General features: G+C 42.1%; 1 protein-coding gene across 1 annotated transcript in view; it reads left to right on the top strand.

Annotated features, from left to right (window-relative positions):
• Positions 1-17,506, top strand: part of LOC115099585 (kyphoscoliosis peptidase-like) — a 41,973-nt gene extending 24,467 nt beyond the window's left edge. The window contains exons 5-7 of the mRNA XM_029617317.1: positions 9,121-9,309; positions 13,799-13,989; positions 15,523-17,506. Of these exons, the coding sequence (XP_029473177.1) occupies positions 9,121-9,309; positions 13,799-13,989; positions 15,523-16,418 (1,276 nt within the window). The 3' untranslated portion in view covers positions 16,419-17,506. The remainder of the gene's footprint in view (positions 1-9,120; positions 9,310-13,798; positions 13,990-15,522) is intronic.
• Positions 17,507-19,750: the final 2,244 nt, after the last annotated feature.

The raw sequence follows: 19,750 nt of genomic DNA, 5'->3' as shown, positions 1-19,750 counted from the left end.
CGGTAGGGTTTTAAGAGTTGAGGCTAACAGGGGAGAAGGGAGGCCATTAAACCTTACCTCGGCGAACTGGGAAAGAACTGGTAAAAGTGGTAATGGCGTTGGTGCGCGTGTCTTTTAAAATCCTCCCCACTTACACAGTAGACGTGGGATTTGCACTCATAGGCGCGCGTCCACTTAAAATTGGGAGCACATGTGCACACGGTCAGGCTACTTTATAACATGTGTGCATATTCATGCGTATGTTATGAAACGGCTGCATCTCTGGGCGTGGGCCGACGAACATGTGCACCCGCGCGCCTGTTTAAAAGTTACCATCATACTTTTTTGATTTTAAAAAGTATGCACATAAGTGTTTGTGCATAAGTTATGCATGCTCTCTGAAGAAAAGATGTAGCCTTCCAGGAGTGATTGTGTGCATATACGTGGCCAACTACACGAGTACTTTCAAAGCGGGCTTACATGTTTAAGTTCACATTGATCCTTCTTGGTAAAGTCTGCATGTACAGTGTGCATGCAGATTTTACCGCTGTGTTGGCTATTTGAAAATTACCCTCTAAAATTTAAAGTTTTGCCAATATCTGACCTTTGTGGTAAAAATTCAAATAGTGCCAGTATCTGAATATTTTTGTCTGAGTTTTATTTATTTATTTTAAAACATTTCTTACCCACCCTGCCCATATTCAGGGCGGGGTACATCATAACATCCAAAGTCAATTAAATTAAAACAAACCATGGTAAAATAACATATGTCAAATTAATAAAAACAATGTAACAATTAGTCTCATAAACGAATTTAGGCCTAATTTTCCAAAAGCTAGAGCTTTAGTTAGACCTCCAAAATAGGACTATAGATGTGGTGGGGCTTTAAAGTCTGGTCCTCTGCCGCTAATAAAATAACCTTTACCTTAGCCCATCAGTGTCATTTAACTTCTACTTTTGGTTATTTTATGATTTGTGCTGATACAGAAGAGTATGATATGGCTCTCTTTCAGGAAGTATGTTAAGGACTAGGGGGAGTGTGCCCTCTGTCAGAATAACTCGTTCTGGGTGAATGTGTGTGACTCTGTATTAGGATTCTGCAGGAGTTTTGGGTTTTTTTTTCTGGGGATTCAGCAGTGAGTCCTTGTGGGCCTGCCAGCCAGGCCCTTACCCCCATGGAGCTAGAATGCCAGTGGTATGCCAAAAGACTACGGACTAAAGCTACAATATGGGAGATATTGTTGCCTTATTTGGAATTGCTGCCGAGAAGAATTCTGTGATGGGAATTGAATGAGCTTGTGTATGAAGAATGACTAAGGTGACAGGGTTATTTGAAGAAGGAGATTAAGATCTAAATGTTAGAGGAAGTGTAACGTGTGTTTATTTTGTTGCTGCTGTTCATCTCTGCTGTGAATAATTCTTGTTAGGTATCTTTACTGCAAATTGTCTGCTGGTACACTGGAAGAATACAAGTTTATCATTTTTTCAATTTAATCCATGGAGCGAGACTATTTGCTAAAACCCAGGATTTGAGGTTAAAGGTATGAGTCTGCCAGCATAAGAAAGAGAAGATTCAACATTTTTGGTGTATCGGTTGAGTCAGAGGGCCATAGAGGGGAAAAGGAAGATTTTGGTACTTTTCCCTGTTCAGTATGAGAAAACAGTGCTCTAAACCTGAAGACCAGGTCCAATGCATATTCTACTTGACTAAATTGTGTTTGAACCCACAAAGGCTGGTTCTGGGACCACAAAAACTCAGCATCAGATCCATTTTATTTTATATGCCCTGTCTGGAGGTTATACAGATGTAGTTTAGGTTATTGTTTTATTGTATCACCTTTCCAATGGATCATCAAAGTGGTTTACAACTAAAAACACTTACAATACTAGGAGCTGTAGAGCGAGGAGATCCAAGATGGCTGCACGTTGAGTGTAGGAGCGGAGCGCTTTCCTGCTGCGAGGTTGAAAAATTTTGTCCTATGCCAAACCTATGCCTTCAAAAAGGAAAGGAAAGATAAGGATTTACCCTTCTACTCCCCCACCAATGCCAGCTATACAGCAAGAAATTACCCATTACCTTACCTCACCAAGAACACTCCCAGGAGTCAAGGAATCCTTGGTGCAGGGGACGGAGAGAGAAGTCTCGGCGCCGGAGGAGACTACCCTGAGTCCAGACCTAAGACCAGCTCCGACATGAAGTGCAGTGCTTGTGTTTCAACCCAACTTGCTTTGTGAGGGAACTCCTTCCGGGTCCTTTGCAGCGAACACAACTATGACCGCAGCCTTTCAGGCTCTGACATCTTTGGCGGCGGTCCCGGGAACATAAACTAGCGTGGAGCTAGCGGCAGTCGGCTTGGGAGAAGGGGCAGCTGGGGTAAGTTATATTGGAAGCGGCCTGCAGCTATCGCAAGAAACTACCCTAGAATTTAAGCCCCTAATGATCCCTGAACATGGAACAGGAAGTCGTCACTAATGCTGCAATATGGGATTCGTTGGTGGAGGTTGCAACTTTGGTCAATATTTTGAGTAAGAAGGTGGACCTGTTAGCTTCACAGAATAATCAAAGTTCAACTGATTTACAATGGAAAGTTGAAAGTATAGCTACTAAAGTTTCAACACTTGAAGTGAAAGAATGTGATAATGAAAAGTTTAAGGCGGCAGTGGTGAAAGATAAAGAATTCTTGGCCAGAAGAGTATAAACTCTTGAAAATGCCTCTCGCTCCCTAAATATCAGGATCCAAAATTTTCCTAGAATACTAGGAGAAACTCCCTATGTTTCCTTAAAAAGATTTCTTTGTGAAGTCCTGTGTTTTGAAGAAGAGAACCTACCTGCGATAAATAAATGTTATTTTTTGCCTAGAACTGTTACAACATCTAACAGAATTAACCTTCAAGAAAATTAAACAGAAATATTAGAACGTTCAACATTTGAGGTTTTGGACAGAGCAACTCTATTGGTTTCATTAATATCATTAGTAGATGTCCAAATTATCATGAAAAGTTATTTAGGAAATTCCCAACTTCCTTTCTAAATGAAAATATAAACATTTTTCCAGATCTTTCCTCATTTACCCAAGAACGGCGCAGGGTAATTTCGTTAGGTTATACCTTCATGTTAAAATGTCCCTGTAAATGTAGGGTAAAGAGGGGGGTCTGAGGTATATATATATTTTTACTGTGGATCAATTAAAATCATTCATTCAATCAAAAGTCCCTACCACCTCTTCTCCCATAAATATATGATAAATGTACCTGGTACATGCATATTTCTGGTTCTAAATATAAATATTTAGTTTTGAATATCTCTCAGTATATTTCGGATCTGTTTGAATTTATTGATATATAATGGAAATCTTTGATCTATAATTTGTTTAAGTTAATTTCAAGAATGTTCTCATTACTTTGACTTCCATTTTGATTTCTGTATTTGCAAAATTTATTTTTTGTAATTTGAAAATTTGATAAATAAGGAATTAAAAAAAACAAAACAAAACACTTACGATACACATCAGTTAAATAAAAATAATCAAACATCACGTACAATAGAAATGATAAAAAAAATGTGATCCCTATATTAAGATCCCATCAATCACTGAAATAAAATTCCATAATTAAGGTAAAAAATTCATAACACTGATTGCAAAAATAATAACAACCATAAGAATAATAGCCATAAATATACATGAATGTAAAATGGCACCAGTTGGAGGTACATAATACATTTTAAGAGATAAGATTTAAGCTTCTTATAATTAGATGACTAAACTTAGATGGCACCTCCTGAGCTAATTTTCAGTATGTTAGATGTGTAAAAGATAAATTTAAGCTTTAGACAAAACAAATGCAAAATGCCTGCAAGTCAGTTTGCTTGCACAATTTTGAAATGGCACTTCTTTTGCCCAACGGTTTAATTTCCTGCATCTTTTAGATGGAAAATCAGGTGAGGAAATCTTTGTCCAAACAAATGGAACTTTTAACCAATTCTTAAATTTGGCACTTTTTAGAGAAAAATTCCACTGCACTTTATTCACAAGCTTCTGCTTGCACAGTTTTTTCTATGTAATTTTTTCCCTTCCAGAGGTTGGGCTAAATATTCAATCATTTGCATGGCAGACATCTGTAATTGCATTTTAGGCATGTGAAGAAGCAGTTAAATGCTTAGTAACTTCTCATAGACACAAGTTGAGTGCTTAAGAAGACAGATAAAGGAATATAAATGTGGCTGGTTTTTATCATGTCATTTTTAGGTAAGATTTGCTTTCATGTATGTAAACACTCTACCCCGCCCTGAACAATGGAAGATTGGGTAATAATATTTTAAATAACTAAATAAATACAAGATGTGGCTCTGCACCTGGGCATGCTCAACAAATTTTCAAAATATTTGGAGGGCAATATTCAAAGCTATTTCCACAGGTAAAAAATGCACCTGCCTGGTGCGAAGGTGGCAAACCTCACGCGTCACCTAGATAGGATTATAGACAGTGCTAGGGAGGAGCCGGTTGTCGTGGTACATGTGGGCACCAACGACATAGGAAAATGTGGGAGAGAGGTTCTGGAAGCCAAATTTAGGATTTTAGGTAGGAAGCTGAAATCCAGAACCTCCAGGGTTGCATTCTCTGAAATGCTTCCTGTTCCATGTGCAGGTCCCCAGAGGCAGGCAGAGCTCCAGAGTTTCAATGCATGGATGAGACGATGGTGCAGGGAAGAGGGATTCAGCTTTGTAAGGAACTGGGGAAACTTTTGGGGAAAGGGGAGACTTTTCCGAAAGGATGGGTTCCACCTTAACCAGAGAGGAACCAGACTGCTGGTACTAACTTTCAAAAAGGAGACAGAGCAACTTTTAAACTAGAACAAGGGGGAAAGCTGACAGTCACTCAGCAGTGCATGGTTCGGAGAAATGTATCCTTGAAGGATACTAATGAAACAGGAGAGTTAGGGCATCCCAACAGAGAGGTTCCATTAAATGCAAACATAGTTCATGTACCTATATGTAAAAAATCACCAAAGCTTGTTCTAGTTTAAAAGTTGCTCTATCTCCTTTTTGAAAGTTAGTGCCAGCAGTCTGGTTCCACTCTGGAGTCCAACAGGATAAAGATCATACAAGAGACTAAATGCTCAGTAGAATCTATATGGGTAGAAATCCCATGTGTGTTGGGTAAGAGTATAGTGATAGGAGTATACTACCGTCCACCTGGACAAAATGGTCAGACAGATGATGAAATGCTAAGAGAAATCAGGGAAGCAAACCAATTTGGCAGTGCAATAATAATGGGAGATTTCAATTACCCCAATATTGACTGGGTAAATGTAACATCAAGACTTGCTAGAGACATAAAGTTCCTGGATGTAATAAATGATTGCTTCATGGAGCAATTGGTTCAGGAACCAACAAGAGAGGGAGCTATTTTAGATTTAATTCTTAGTGGAACGCAAGATTTGGTGAGAGAAGTAACGGTGGTGGGGCCACTTGGCAACAGTGATCATAACAGGATCAAATTTAAACTAATAACTGGAAGGGGGACAATAAGTAAATCTGCAGCTCTAACACTAAATTTTAAAAGGGGAAACTTGGATAAAATGAGAAAAATTGTTAGAAAAAAACTGAAAGGTGCAGCTGCAAAGGTTAAAAGTGTTCAACAGGCATGGTCATTGTTTAAAAATACAATCCTAGAGGCGCAGTCCATATGTATTCCACACATTAAGAAAGGTGGAAGGAAGGCAAAATGATTACCATCATGGTTAAAAGGTGAGGTGAAAGAGGCTATTTTAGCCAAAAAAACATCCTTCAAAAATTGGAAGAAGGATCCATCTGAAGAAAATAGGATAAAACATAAGCATTGTCAAGCTAAGTGTAAAACATTGATAAGACAGGCGAAGAGAGAATTTGAAATGAAATTGGCCATAGAGGCAAAAACTCATAATAAAAACTTTTAAAAATATATCCAAAGCAAGAAACCTGTGAGGGAGTCGGTTGGACCATTAGATGACAGAGGGTTAAAGGGGCTCTTAGGGAAGATAAGGCCATTGCAGAAAGACTAAATGAATTCTTTGCCTCCGTGTTTACTAATGAGGATATTGGGGAGATACCAGTTCTGGAGATGGTTTTCAGGGGTGATGAGTCAGATGAACTGAACGAAATCACTGTGAACCTGGAAGATGTAGTAGGCCAGATAGACAAACTAAAGAGTAGCAAATCACCTGGACCGGATGGTATGCATCCTAGGGTTCTAAAGGAACTAAAAAATGAAATTTCTGATCTATTAGTTAAAATTTGTAACCTATCATTAAAATCATCCATTGTACCTGAAGACTGGAGGGTGGCCAATGTAACCCCAATATTTAAAAAAGGCTCCAGGGGCGAACCGGGTAACTATAGACCAGTGAGCCTGACTTCAGTGCCGGGAAAAATAGTGGAAACTATTCTCAAGAACAAAATTGTAAAGCATATAGAAAGACATGATTTAATGGAACATAGTCAACATGGATTTACCCAAGGGAAGTCTTGCCTAACAAATCTGCTTCATTTTTTTTGAAGGGGTTAATAAACATGTGGATAAAGGTGAACCGGTAGATGTAGTGTATTTGGATTTTCAGAAGGCGTTTGACAAAGTCCCTCATGAGAGGCTTCTACGAAAACTAAAAAGTCATGGGATAGGAGGCGATGTCCTTTCGTGGATTACAAGCTGGTTAAAAGACAGGAAACAGAGAGTAGGATTAAATGGTCAATTTTCTCAGTGGAAAAGGGTAAACAGTGGAGTGCCTCAGGGATCTGTACTTGGACCGGTGCTTTTCAATATATATATATAAATGATCTGGAAAGGAATACGATGAGTGAGGTTATCAAATTTGCAGATGATACAAAATTATTCAGAGTAGTTAAATCACAAGCAGACTGTGATACATTGCAGAAGGACCTTGCAAGACTTGAAGATTGGGCATCCAAATGGCAGATGAAATTTAATGTGGACAAATGCAAGGTGTTGCATATAGGGAAAAATAACCGTTGCTGTAGTTCACGATGTTAGGTTCCATATTAGGAGCTACCACCCAGGAAAAAGATCTAGGCATCATAGTGGATAATACTTTAAAATCGTCAGCTCAGTGTGCTGCAGCAGTCAAAAAAGCAAATAGAATGTTAGGAATTATTAGGAAGGGAATGGTTAATAGAACGGAAAATGTCATAATGCCTCTATATCGCTCCATGGTGAGACCACACCTTGAATACTGTGTACAATTCTGGTCGCCGCATCTCAAAAAAGATATAGTTGCGATGGAGAAGGTACAGAGAAGGGCAACCAAAATGATAAAGGGGATGGAACAGCTTCCCTATGAGGAAAGGCTGAAGAGGTTAGGGCTGTTCAGCTTGGAGAAGAGACGGCTGAGGGGGGATATGATAGAGGTCTTGAACGAGTAGATGTGACTCGGTTATTTTCACTTTCGAATAATAGAAGGACTAGGGGGCATTCCATGAAGTTAGCAAGTAGCACATTTAAGACTAATCGGAGAAAATTCTTTTTCACTCAACGCACAATAAAGCTCTGGAATTTGTTGCCAGAGGATGTGGTTAGTGCAGTTAGTGTAGCTGGGTTCAAAAAAGGTTTGGATAAGTTCTTGGAGGAGAAGTCCATTAATGGCTATTAATCACTTTTACTTAGGGAATAGCCACTGCTATTAATTGCATCAGTAGCATGGGTTCTTCTTAGTGTTTGGGTAATTGCCAGGTTCTTGTGGCCTGGTTTTGGCCTCTGTTGGAAACAGGATGCTGGGCTTGATGGACCCTTGGTCTGACCCAGCATGGCAATTTCTTATGTTCTTATGTTCTTAAGCAGAAATGGGATCTTTGAATATTGTCCACCCTCTATGCAGGTAGAATCACTTACCTTGTTCAGAAATGTGACTACTTTTACCCACACTGCTTAGAGGCATTCCTGAGGGTTGGGATAGGTTGGTGGAGAGAACAACACTCGTAATTTTGGATTTCCACAGCTACACATATTGTTGTGGCACGAGTAGCAGGTGCAAATCTCTACAGGTAATATTTTGCCTTAGGCAATAATCAAAGCAAAATGATCTGTTTAGCTCTGACTATTGATGCAAATCCTGCAGGTAAAGACTACTTGCTGAAATGGCAGCAACACAGGCAGTTAGATTGTTGCCCCCTGGGATGTCTAAAATGAGAGAGAGAGCGAGCGAGGTAGAGAGTCCATCAAGCTAGGTTGAGAGAACATTGCACAAATCTCATCTTTGAGTGAGTTTCCTCACTCCGAATGTCATCAAATCTTCACGAGAGCACTGTTCTGTTCATACGTCTCACTTTGAATGTCAAAGTGGCCCCTAACCCTTACACTAATACCTAAACCTCACCTCGAGTTGCTAGGTGGGCCTCTCATAGAGATATAAATACCTATCTAGTGTGATAGTATTATGGCTAGTGTCTCTCTCTCTCTCTCTCACTCAGTTTCAAAACTACTAAAACCATCATTTGAGAACACATCACAGTGCAATAGGGCTTCACAAAATGGTGAACCTAACTCCTTCTCTTTTTCTGATTTGCATCACACCATACATTATGGTGCTATCGCATGCATTAAAGGTGCTTAACGCATGCAAAAACGCCATAACACTATTTGATAAAGGACCCTGAAAGTTATCTGGATAATGTTATCTGGCTAGCTTGCCTTGAATATTTGGCAGCACAGCTGCACTGCTGAATATCCACAGCTTTCTAAAAGCCAGATAAATATATCTGGTTAACTTTAGGACAGCCGAATAGCTGTCTTAAAGATATTCTATTATGTAAGCCAGATAACACTGAATATTGGCATTTATCTGGCTAATTTAGCTGGATAACTGACTCCACCCCTGAACAACTGCACCCTGCCCCTAACATCCGGCTAATGTTTTAGCTGGAATAACGGTTAGCCAATACGTGCTGGACAAATGGCACTGAATATCAGGCCCACAATGTCCAAATAGCGTACAAATTCAATGACTGTTCAGACAGGCTTTGTTATAGCTGAATTCTCTGTATTGCTAGTTAAATGTCTAGAGCTGAAAGAATCTTAAATTCGACCTAGTTCAAGTATTATCTGAAAAGTGATAGTGAATCCCTTTAATTAGATTTTTTTTTCTTTCTAGTATTGCAGGTATTGAGTGTTTGAAGTTATCGGGATATGCTAAAGGCTATGGTTATAAACCTGGGCAGAGATTTTCGGGAAATAGTGATCATGCCTGGAATGCTGTCCGTCTGGAAAGAAGCTGGCACCTGCTGGACAGCACCTGGGGAGCGGGGCACTGCAATGACAAATGCACCAAATTTACCTTTGAGTATGTCACCATACCCTTGAATGCATTATTTAAAAGTTACAGCACTGGTTCCACAGAGAAGATATTTTTGTTTTATTGCCGTAGGCTTAATCCTAACAGGCCCCGTTTCCGTCTGTTCAGACACAGGCAGGATTAGAGAGGTGCACTTGTCTCCTTGTCCTTCTCAAGGAAGGGGATTGACGGAGTGAGACCTGGACAGAGAGTGCAGAAGCAGGAGAGATCCCTCGGAGAGATCTTTCCCCTGTGACAAACATTAATTATCGTCAGTTCCCTGCACGCAGGCATGGGGTTTCTCCATAAGCTTCTCCTATGCTCCCATCACTCTCACAAAAGTTTCCCTCTTGTTCTAGTTGTGCTTATGGAAAGGAAGAAAACTCCTTTGCAGCCTCCAGCAGTGTTGGCAACAAGTTTTTTTTTCCAGAGTATCCATGACATGAATATATCCACAGATCACTGCAGGAGGCCAGGGGTTTTGCTACACTGAACTGGGGGGTAATTTTGAAAGGGGTTATGTGCCACACTTTGGAAGTTAAGCATCTAAATCAGCCCCTTTGAAGAGTGACTAGGCTGAGCACTTAAATTAGTCCTAAAATGTTGCTGAGGTGAGGTTAGGGACTTAGCACTGGTTTTCAGCATCAGGAGCCTAACGTAGGGTCCTAAATCTAGGCAAATGATTTTGCAGGTCTAAATTTACACGCCTAAGTTTTCAGCTTAAAATCTCCCTAAATTAAGGGAGATAAAATGCAGACACTGACCATGTTTGGAAAATTGGCCTCCCAAAGGATTCAGTAAGGAGTTTGACGTACGCCTGCCAGGATTTCTGGGGGGGGCCCCTGACAATCTTCCAATCCCAGAGGATTTGCTGTGGTTCCCCTCTTCCTTACCCCTGCTGCATCGTCCGACCCCATGTTTAGATTGAGCGGCATAGGACTGATGCCTGGTGGCACATTCTGCACTTTTCATTACACTGCCCATGAAAGTGACAGCAGGAGCCACCTTGTGTAGTATGGCGCTCTGGTCGGGACACCAGATTAAAAGTGAAATAATGATAATGTCATCAAAGTCCCTATGTTGGTGCTGGCCGTGCCCACCTGAACGTTCAGTGCCAGTACACTGGATGGGCCGAGGCTGAACAGGGGAAGGAGAGACACACTGCAAGGTATAGAGTATATGCAGCCTTCCAAGAAGAGCAATCTCATTCACTGCAGCGACAGAAAATGCGATCATGCGATGCCCAGACAATAGCAGACACTTGGGGTGGGACCATTTTGTAACATTTGCATGCTAAAGTTACATCAGTTTTCAAAGGGAAAGTATGAGCTTAACTTTCTTTTGAAAATCATTCCACCAAAACTACCCATACAAAATCACATCTGACAATTTCTACATAGATTGTTTTTTTTTGAGGAAATTTATGCGCACATTTTAGAAAATGCAGAGACAGGTGAATCTTAAAAAAGGATTTACATGTGTAAATGTAACGTCAATCGTAGCAAATTTTAAAAGCCATTTCCATGTGTAAAGTGCACTTACGAGAGCAAACCCTATGGGCAATTCAATGGCATATATTGTAGCAATTTTCAAAAGCCCACTTACTCAAGTAAAACCCAGTTTTACGCATGTAAATGCTTTTTAAAATCAAGACCTATAAGTGCAACTCCCCTCCCCAGTTCTGTCCTGGGAACATCTCTGCTCACTGAGGGTAAACTTGTCACATACAAGTTATACAGAAACATTTTGGAACAGCTCCTTTCATTGAGTAAAGCTCTCTTTTACCTGCAGAGATGCCTTTGAAAATTACTCTCTGGGGGTAATTTTATAACAGTCCACCTAAACTAGGTGGCAAATTAAATGCATAAGTTACAGCAACATGCAAAATAGATTTACGTACATACATCTGCTTTGAAAATGATCCCATCAGCTTTACCAGCACGTAATTGCACAGGAGCATAAGAACTGCCATACTGGGTCAGACCAAGGTCCATCGAGCCCAGCAACCTGCTATTATACACGCAGAAAACCTTCAGAAAATGCATGTGCAGGCTTCCGAAAATGCAAACTCCTCCCATCTCCACCCCCACTCACTCTGGGTAAAGTTACGCACATACAGGGGATGCGCGTGTAAGTTTACTCACACATCTGGTGGGCAATTTTATTACAAACCATGGGTAAAGCACCATTTTACTTATGGATTTTCCTTTTAAAATGATCTTCTTATTGTACAGATAGGGAAGATAACTTTCAAGTAACGGTGTGTGGCAGCATATACGCAAGTATATGGCCGTGCGTAGTTTTACCATAGTATTTTATAATCCACACATATCACATATGTGCGCATTATAAAATACACGTTTCTTTACCCTGCAACATATGCGCGCATATATCAGAGCTGTAGCTAGCCTATGGCCGCTATGGCCTCAACCATAGATGCCATTCACCAGGGGCATCTATGGTTGAGGCCTGCCCTGACAGTAAAGATTAGCATGGTCCACGGGGCCAAGAACACAGCAAATCTCCTCTTCACTCACACTGCCCCGGCAATGAAGAACAGCATGGCCCTCACGCCTGATCCTTCCCCGCCTCCGCAATGAAGAGCAGCGCCATGAAAAACATCTGTCTCCTCCTCCCTGCCCTGATAGTGCCGAGCAGCGCGGCCCACACTCCTGATCCCTCCCTGCCCTGGTAATGAAGAGCAGTGCCACGAAAAACATCGGACTCATCCTTCCCACCTCGATAGTGCAGAGCAGTGAGGCCCACACTCCTGATCCCTCCTTGCCCTGGCAATGAAGAGCAGCATGGCCTGTGGGGTCACAAAAAACAATGGCCTTCTCCTCCCTCTCCAAGCCCGGCAGTGAGGAGTAGCGTAGAGGGGCCTCAAGGAGCAGCAATGAAGAATAGTGTGGCCCACCCGATGCCAAGAAGCACTGGCCTTCTTCCCCATGCTGCAGCTCACCTGAAAGCTAGATATGAGAGAGAGAGGTATGACTGAGCATGTGAGAGTATATGAGCAAGTGTAAATGACTGAGCATGTGAAAGAGTGTAAGAGCATGCGTGTGTGTGATTAAGCAACTGAAAGCATATGAGCGTGTGTGTGATTGAGCAAGTGAAAGAGTGCATGAGTGTGTGTGTAAGTGACTGAGTATATGAGAGAGACTGAAAGAGCAAGCATGTGTGTGTATATATGATTGAGTGTGAGAGAAGGCAAGCAAACAAGTGTGCGTGTGTGTGTGTAAATAGTTGAGCATGAGAGAGTGAATAAGCATGTGTGTGTGTTTATGATTGAGCAAATACACACAGTTTTGAGAAGAGACGCCTGAGGGGGAATATGATAGAGGTCTATAAAATCATGAAAGGACTTCAACAAGTTAATGAAAATCAGTTATTTACTCTCTCAGATAATAGAAGGTCTAGGGGGCACTCCATGAAGTCAGCAAGTAGCTCATTTAAAACAAATCGAAAATTATTTTTCACTCAGCACAAAGTTAAGCTCTGGAATTCATTGCCAGAGGATGTGGTTACGGCAGTTAGTGTAACTGGGTTTAAAAAAGGTTTGGATAAGTTCTTAGAGGAAAAATCCATAAACTGCTATTAATTAATAAGCAATAGTAGTTTGAGATTTATTTCATGTTTGGGTACTTGCCAGGTACTTGTGACTTGGATTGGCCAGTGTTAGAAACAGGATACTGGGCTTGATGGACTGGTCTGACCCAGTATGTCATATCTTATGTTCTTAAATGTGAAAGAAAATTTGTATACAACAACCCACTCCCCTCTCCCTGTTAATCCATGACAATCTCAGGTCATCTGGAAATCAAAATTTCCCAAGTATGGACAGTAGGGGATTTTTTATTCTTATTAGTTGTAATTATTGGGTGTTATTTGATGTATTAACTGTTTTGAAATATTTTATTGACATTTGGAAATGGATAGAGGTATGAATTTTAATTATTGGATGTTTTATTTGTCAGTTTTTAAAAAATATTTATAATTTTTGTTAGTGTGATTTTACTATTATGATTTATATTTCTTGATTTTATTGTTTGATGTTTTATGAGGAATGATGATGTTTCTGTTTTTCCATAGTTGTGCGGCATACAGAATCTGACTTGTGGTTTTCAGTTCAGTTTTTGTCTGCCATGTTTCTATTTACATTTTATGATCTCTCTATTCAGTATTTGGCGAGGGTCTGTCTGTGTTCAGCATGTGTGAACAAGGTGAGGTGTTCTGCTAGCATGTAGTGTCTATAACAGCCTGGCTATTTATGCACATATATGCTAATTTTTATGGTAAGTCTTTGAAAATTAATCCCTAAATGTGTAATAATGTGCACACCAGAAATGCATGCCTCATTGATTATTGTAAACCACAAGTTTTCTATTTGAGTCTATTTAATGTGAAAAGTGGAATTCTGATCCAGTTTTATAGTATTTTTTCAAACTCAATGAAATAGTTTTCAAGGAAATCTGATTCCTTCTCTCTCACCCTTCAGATACAAAGAGTATTATTTCCTTACACATCCTGCGCTGTTTATTGGAAACCATTTCCCAGAAGAAGAGAAATGGCAGCTGCTGAAGCCCCCGGTATCGCTGAGACAATATGAGGCCAGCGTATCTCTTGGTGCTCAGTTTTATAATGCTGGCTTGCTCTCTGCACACCCAGAAACAGTGGCCATCCAAACAGGTAAATAACATCTCCTGAGAAGCGAAAAAAGCTGCCTCACAGCATAGAGCTAGCAGTCACCCTGCTGTGCCAAGGGATGTCCCAGATCAAATTCTGAATGAAACCACATCTCCAGAAATTAAAGGTCAAATCTGCCACTGGAATAATTATGGTGCTCAGGAATGAATGATTCACTTACTGGGATGGGTGCATTTAGACGATGGGAAGCCAATATTGAAAGCTATTTCGCCAGATAACTCACCAGTTATCTGGCTAAATGGCGAGTTTTGAATATTCCCCGTACTTATCTGGTTAAATATATCCGGACAAGTCATTAGCTGACTAAGATTTAGCCAAATAATTTAAGACGAGTGTTAAAGGTGTTCCTGGGCTGCGGCAGGTTAGGCAAGTAACTTGGCCCACTAACTCCCACATAAATTATTCAGCTAACTTGATGTGGCTGAGAGTCTGGTTAAAGTTAAAGTTATCCATCTACAGGGAGCCACTGGATAACTTTAACATTAACGATAATGTTCAAAATAATACAGCCAGTTAAGTCGTTGAGCTGAGTAAAAAAAAAAAAAGAAGACTGAAGGGGGCCTAGCAGCCTGATTACTCACCCCAACCAGAGTGTAATAAATATAGGGGCTGCCAACCTGATCCTCCTTCCCCCCGAAGACCCTCCCAAAAATGATAAAGGCTTTTTTTTTTTTAAACAGAGCCTGATCGCCGCAGCTCCCCCCCTCCTGGTTCAGAAACATTTCTCTTAATATTTCTGAGGTTCTTTCCTCATCGCTGATTCTTAGTTCTCCATCTCCCCACTCTGACTCTTCTCCTTTCCCGCAGTCCTCCAACTCCTCCTCCTTTCTGCTCTGCCCCTCTATATTTCCCCCTCACTGTCAGCCATCCATCCATCTCTTTCCCTGTCATCCTCCCAGCCCTCCATCATCCCCCTTTAGTGCCACCTTCCAGCTCTTCATCTTGCCCCTCTCCTCTGCGGCAGCCGCCTGTTCCTTCAGTCTTCACAGACCGTGCCTCCTTTTAAACAAGAATCATGGGCTGCAGGGAACGGAAGAAAAGAAAGCTGCCAAGGGTGCAAGAAATGCTGCAGCTTTACAGTCCTTGCAGTGTCGATTTCTTTGCTCATTAGTTGTATATTGCTACCGCTTCTGTTCCTCCTGTGCTCCACCATGCCAGCACTTAAGATGTTTCTGTGTCACAGAACCAGGAACATAGGAGGAGGAATGGAGAGCAGGCAAGCTGGGAGGTTCCTGGAAGATCTAGGAGGCTTGGGTTGTCTGATAGTCATGTATTGTGACTTGTGATAAGGACAGAATATCATCTTTAACTTGATTTTGGATGACGATGGCCATGAGAGTAGGAGATATTTATACTGGAAGTAACCTATTTCCTTACTACCCCACCATATTTCAGAAAATCAGCAATTTTAAGAATAAAATTAAAATCCAAATGAACTAGATGGGTCCCCTGTTTTATTAATTGAAACAAAGTGAAGAAAACTCCTGACTTGTCACTTCCTCCTTTTCTTTGCAGAAGACGGCAAAGCAACAATTTTGATAGAGAGTCATTCTCCAGCATTATTCATGTTTGATCTGAATGGAACAAAGAGATCAGGCTTGATGACTTTGGAGAATAATGGGATGAAGCTTGAAGTCTATCCAGAGACGACTGGGAGTCACACATTGAACCTGTCTGCCAAGCCTTATAGTTCAAAGGGCAATTATTATGTGGTATTAAGCTACCTTATTGAATGCAAGTCTGTGGACAGAAACATTAAATTCCCCAAGGATCTTGATAACCCAGTGGGTCCCAGCTGGCTGACAGAGAAGAAAGGACTCTCACAGCCCTCACACGTGGATCCAATCATTCACACCAGGAACGGGTGCTGTGCTGTCAGTTTCACACTGCACAAAGATTTAACTTCCATGGCCTTATTGAACTCTGATGATGTCACGGTGACTGAAGATGTTAGGAGAAGACATGTTTTTAAAACCCAACGGGAAAACAGGGTTGAGTTTAATATCCAGCTCCCTCAGGCAGGTACCTATGTCCTCCAAATCTATGCAAAGAACAAGTCTGATCATGGCAGCTATGATTATGTTTGCAACTACCTCCTCTGCTGTACAAATCCCGCTGTAAGGTGGCCAGTCTTCCCTCTGGTATATACTTCGTGGGCAGAAGGCTATGAACTGGTGAAGCCTCTTGCGGGAGTGCTGCCAGCCAACCGCAGTGTGCACTTTAAACTCAGGGCTCCTGGCGTAACTGCAATATATGTTGATGATAACGGCAGATCACCCCTGACTTTGTGTGACAATGGCTACTGGGAAGGAACCTGCAGTACAACTGGCTGTCAAACTCTGACTCTCTTTGCAAAGGAAAATCTTACATATAATTATTCAGGAATTCTCCAGTACAAGGTGGAGGCCTAACAGCGCCTTGTTCTTCTCATCCAGAAGCTGGGCGTGACTTCACTGCAGGGCTCACATCTTTCATTTCAACCTTTTATAGCTTTACAGACACTTCAGGTTTTAGATTTTCAATCTTACCAGATTACTGAATACATCAACAGTGCTAGCATTTTCCTGCAGATCCTGCAGCAGCAAACACAGACAACGAAAGAGAGAGAACGAGGAGCCAGCACTCCTGGAGGAACGCCTGGGTGGAGAGCTCCGTGCTTCAAGTCAACTCACTTTCTGGGTTCAGTTCGAACTGCTGTCGGGGGTGCCTGTGCTTTCCAGATTCTGTCATTTCCTTATGCAAATGGAAGGTAAACCCTTTTCAGTTTTAATCTGCTTTTTGTTGTGGAATATTGAACCAATCTAGGTTTATTATTAGTTGATTTTGGAAATGTACAGAGCTTTTCATCTAAACATGTCACCCTGAGCTTGGGAAATACTTTTAAGATTCACAGGGTCAATCATAGTAATTGTCAGGGCTAAGTCACATACCCAGTCGAAATCCACTCTCTTCAAGCCCCGTTCAATGGATTGCAAGTGCATTTAAAAGAACCAGTGGCACTCTTGATTGGTGTTCCAGCAAAAAGACTTTACAGAAACACTCGCACAGTAAAAAAAAAAGATTTGTTGCAAAATACACTTTTCCTTTTGGTATATCCACAATCCAGAAATGAATCAGCAAGTGTATGGTCCCTCCTCTCTGTTACTGGGGTCCCCCTTATTCCTTTTTGAAATTCAGGGTCTCCACCAGCTATTCCAGTTGGAATATAAGAACCATTAGGACTCTTCAATGGATTCCATCCAATTTAGAGTTCCCTGTAAATGGTACCTGAAAAATCCTGAGACTCTGGCTGGATCCTTTTCTTAGCCTAGTGGTCAGAGCAGCGGGCTACGAACCAAGGAGCCCAGGGTGCACATCCCACTGCTGCTCCAGGTGACCTTGGGCAAGCCACTTTACCCTCCATTGCCTTGGGTGCAGACTTACATTGTGAGCCTTCTGGGGACAGTGCCTGAATGTAGCTCACCTTGAGCCACCGATGAAAAGTTGTGAGCTGAATAAAATCAAGCTGACGAGCTACTTTCACGCCTCTGTTTGTCTTTTGTACCAGTCAGGCACCTCCTTGAGGCTCCTGTGTATGCCGGATGGATACGAGCTTTGACTAAGCACTTTGTGGGTTCCCCTACTCTCCTCTTTCCTGCTTCTTTTGCTTCCACTGGATACTGGATACGTGTCCTCACCTTCCTCCAAGGGCTCGCCATGTGGGTGCTGACTCTCTTGGGCTGACAGAACCAGATGGGAAATAAGCAAGTTTCCAAACATCAAAAACCATAGAGGAAGGATGGAAAAACTTCCTTTCAAACTGAAGCTCAAAAATGAAGAGCCTTCCCTAACTTCAGAAAGCAAAATCAATCAGGTAGTCTCTTTTAAACCTCCAAAGGTTCATGTCCCTCTGAACTGGGATCCGGGATTTCTCCGGGAAAAAGAGAACAGAAAAGAGACGTTCCTCTCCCTTATAGACTTTCAACACAGAAAGCCACAAGAATGCAAAGGGGGTCTCTCTTTTATAGGCCCAGGAAATAACCCCTGCAGCAGCCTCGAAGGGGGGGGGAGGGGAGGGGGTGCCGTGGCATAGATGGAATGTCCCCCTCTCCTTCTCTGAGGGCACAGCATTTCCACAACGCCGTCATTTATTTATTTATTTGTCTTGATATCCCATGTACATCAAAATGGGTCACAACAAATTTTGAATACCATAAAATACAATCCACAACCCATCCTGCCCCCATCTCCCCTGCCCCCAACATCCCCTGCCCTCCCGTCTTAAAAACAGAACTCTATCCTCCGTCCATAAGTAAACAGAAGGGAAGAGCCAAAGTAAACAACCAAGCCTTCGCTCTACAAATATTTCAGAAATATGCATGCACAAATAACTATTCATACAGCGGGGATGGCCCAAGATTCAGGCAGATGAGTGGCATAAAAGCTTCCAGAGGGGAAAGAAGAGTCAATATTATTGTCACTCAGTTACAGTGCTGATTGTGTGCCGGATCTTTTGGGCCAGACATCATCTGTACCATGGAGCCAGCTGTGGAAATGCGCTGCCCGGGGCACTTTTTTTTGTGGCAGCACCTATCTCTGCTGCATTTCCAGGCCCGGAGAGAAATCCCGTGACCACGGCCCTGCAATCCCGCGCTGCTGCCACAGCGAGAAGCGGAAATCTGATTGCAGCCCCCACCTCCCAAGAGCCTTCACTGTTGCTTTCCTGAGGAGAGAAGAGGAGGAGGAGGTCCCAGCATGGCCTGCCCCCTGCCCCGCTCCCTCTCCAGGAACCCTCACTGCCACTGCACAGAGGAGGAGGAGGAGGAGGAAGAGAACAGTAGGGGAGGGACAGCAGCAAGGTGAGCCAATCAGAGCCCAGTGAGGGGAAAGAAAAGATGCTGGGGAAGGGCTGTGGGTGGGGGAGTGTGGGATTGGAGAAGGTGGTAAGAGCTTAGGGCCCGGAGAAGAGTAAAAGGGACAGAGGGGAGGAAACAGAGAGACGAGGTACAGTTTGCAAAGGACAGAAAGACTGCCGGGGAGGGGAGGAGAGGGAGAGGGTTTGAGAGAAAGGACCTGCACCATTGCACTACTTGGGAAGATAGCTGGGGGTGGAAAAGAAGATCAACACGGGCATGTACCAATTGTTTTGTACTCCCACCCCTTCCAGGTACACCTTTAAGCTCTGAGCACACTTAATACCAGGGCTTAGTCTGGTAGGCATCCTCCAGTGGCGGGAAGGGCTCAGGGGGGTTAAATGGTACAGCACCAAAGAGACACTTGACACAAGGTATTGGTGTTCCAAACGTAACCCCTGGTGGGAAACCCCAGATAGTGGACTCAAGGGCTCACATCTCAGTTCAGGTTTTAAGTGTTCAATTCTCAAAAGGTGTTAGCTCACCTCTGATAGTCCAGGATGCCCTGTGAGGGGGAAGATCAACTTCTAGGCCCTATTCATTGCTTAGCTCTTAACTGCCCTGTGGCTCCATTGTAACAGCACTGATAATTTCAACAAGATAAGATAAAATAGCAGTAATAATCACCCTGGAAGCTGGATGCTTTCCAACTACATTTTACTGATAGTTAATAAGATGGAATGAAAGTTCTTTAAGGCATCTTGAGTTTTAAGTCCATCCGATATACAATCAGATTTCCAGCAAACATGCTAATTTTAAATCAGGCCAATTTCATTGAACATTTAACTCCTTCCCCTTCAAATGTCCACAAAGTTGAGTTCAGCTCTTCCCATCATACACTGGGCAGAATT

Source organism: Rhinatrema bivittatum, chromosome 9 (genome assembly GCF_901001135.1).
Source record: "Rhinatrema bivittatum chromosome 9, aRhiBiv1.1, whole genome shotgun sequence".
NCBI classification, from domain to species: domain Eukaryota; kingdom Metazoa; phylum Chordata; class Amphibia; order Gymnophiona; family Rhinatrematidae; genus Rhinatrema; species Rhinatrema bivittatum.
Note: the sequence above shows the minus strand (reverse complement) of the source record. Positions and strands in the feature narration are given on the sequence as shown.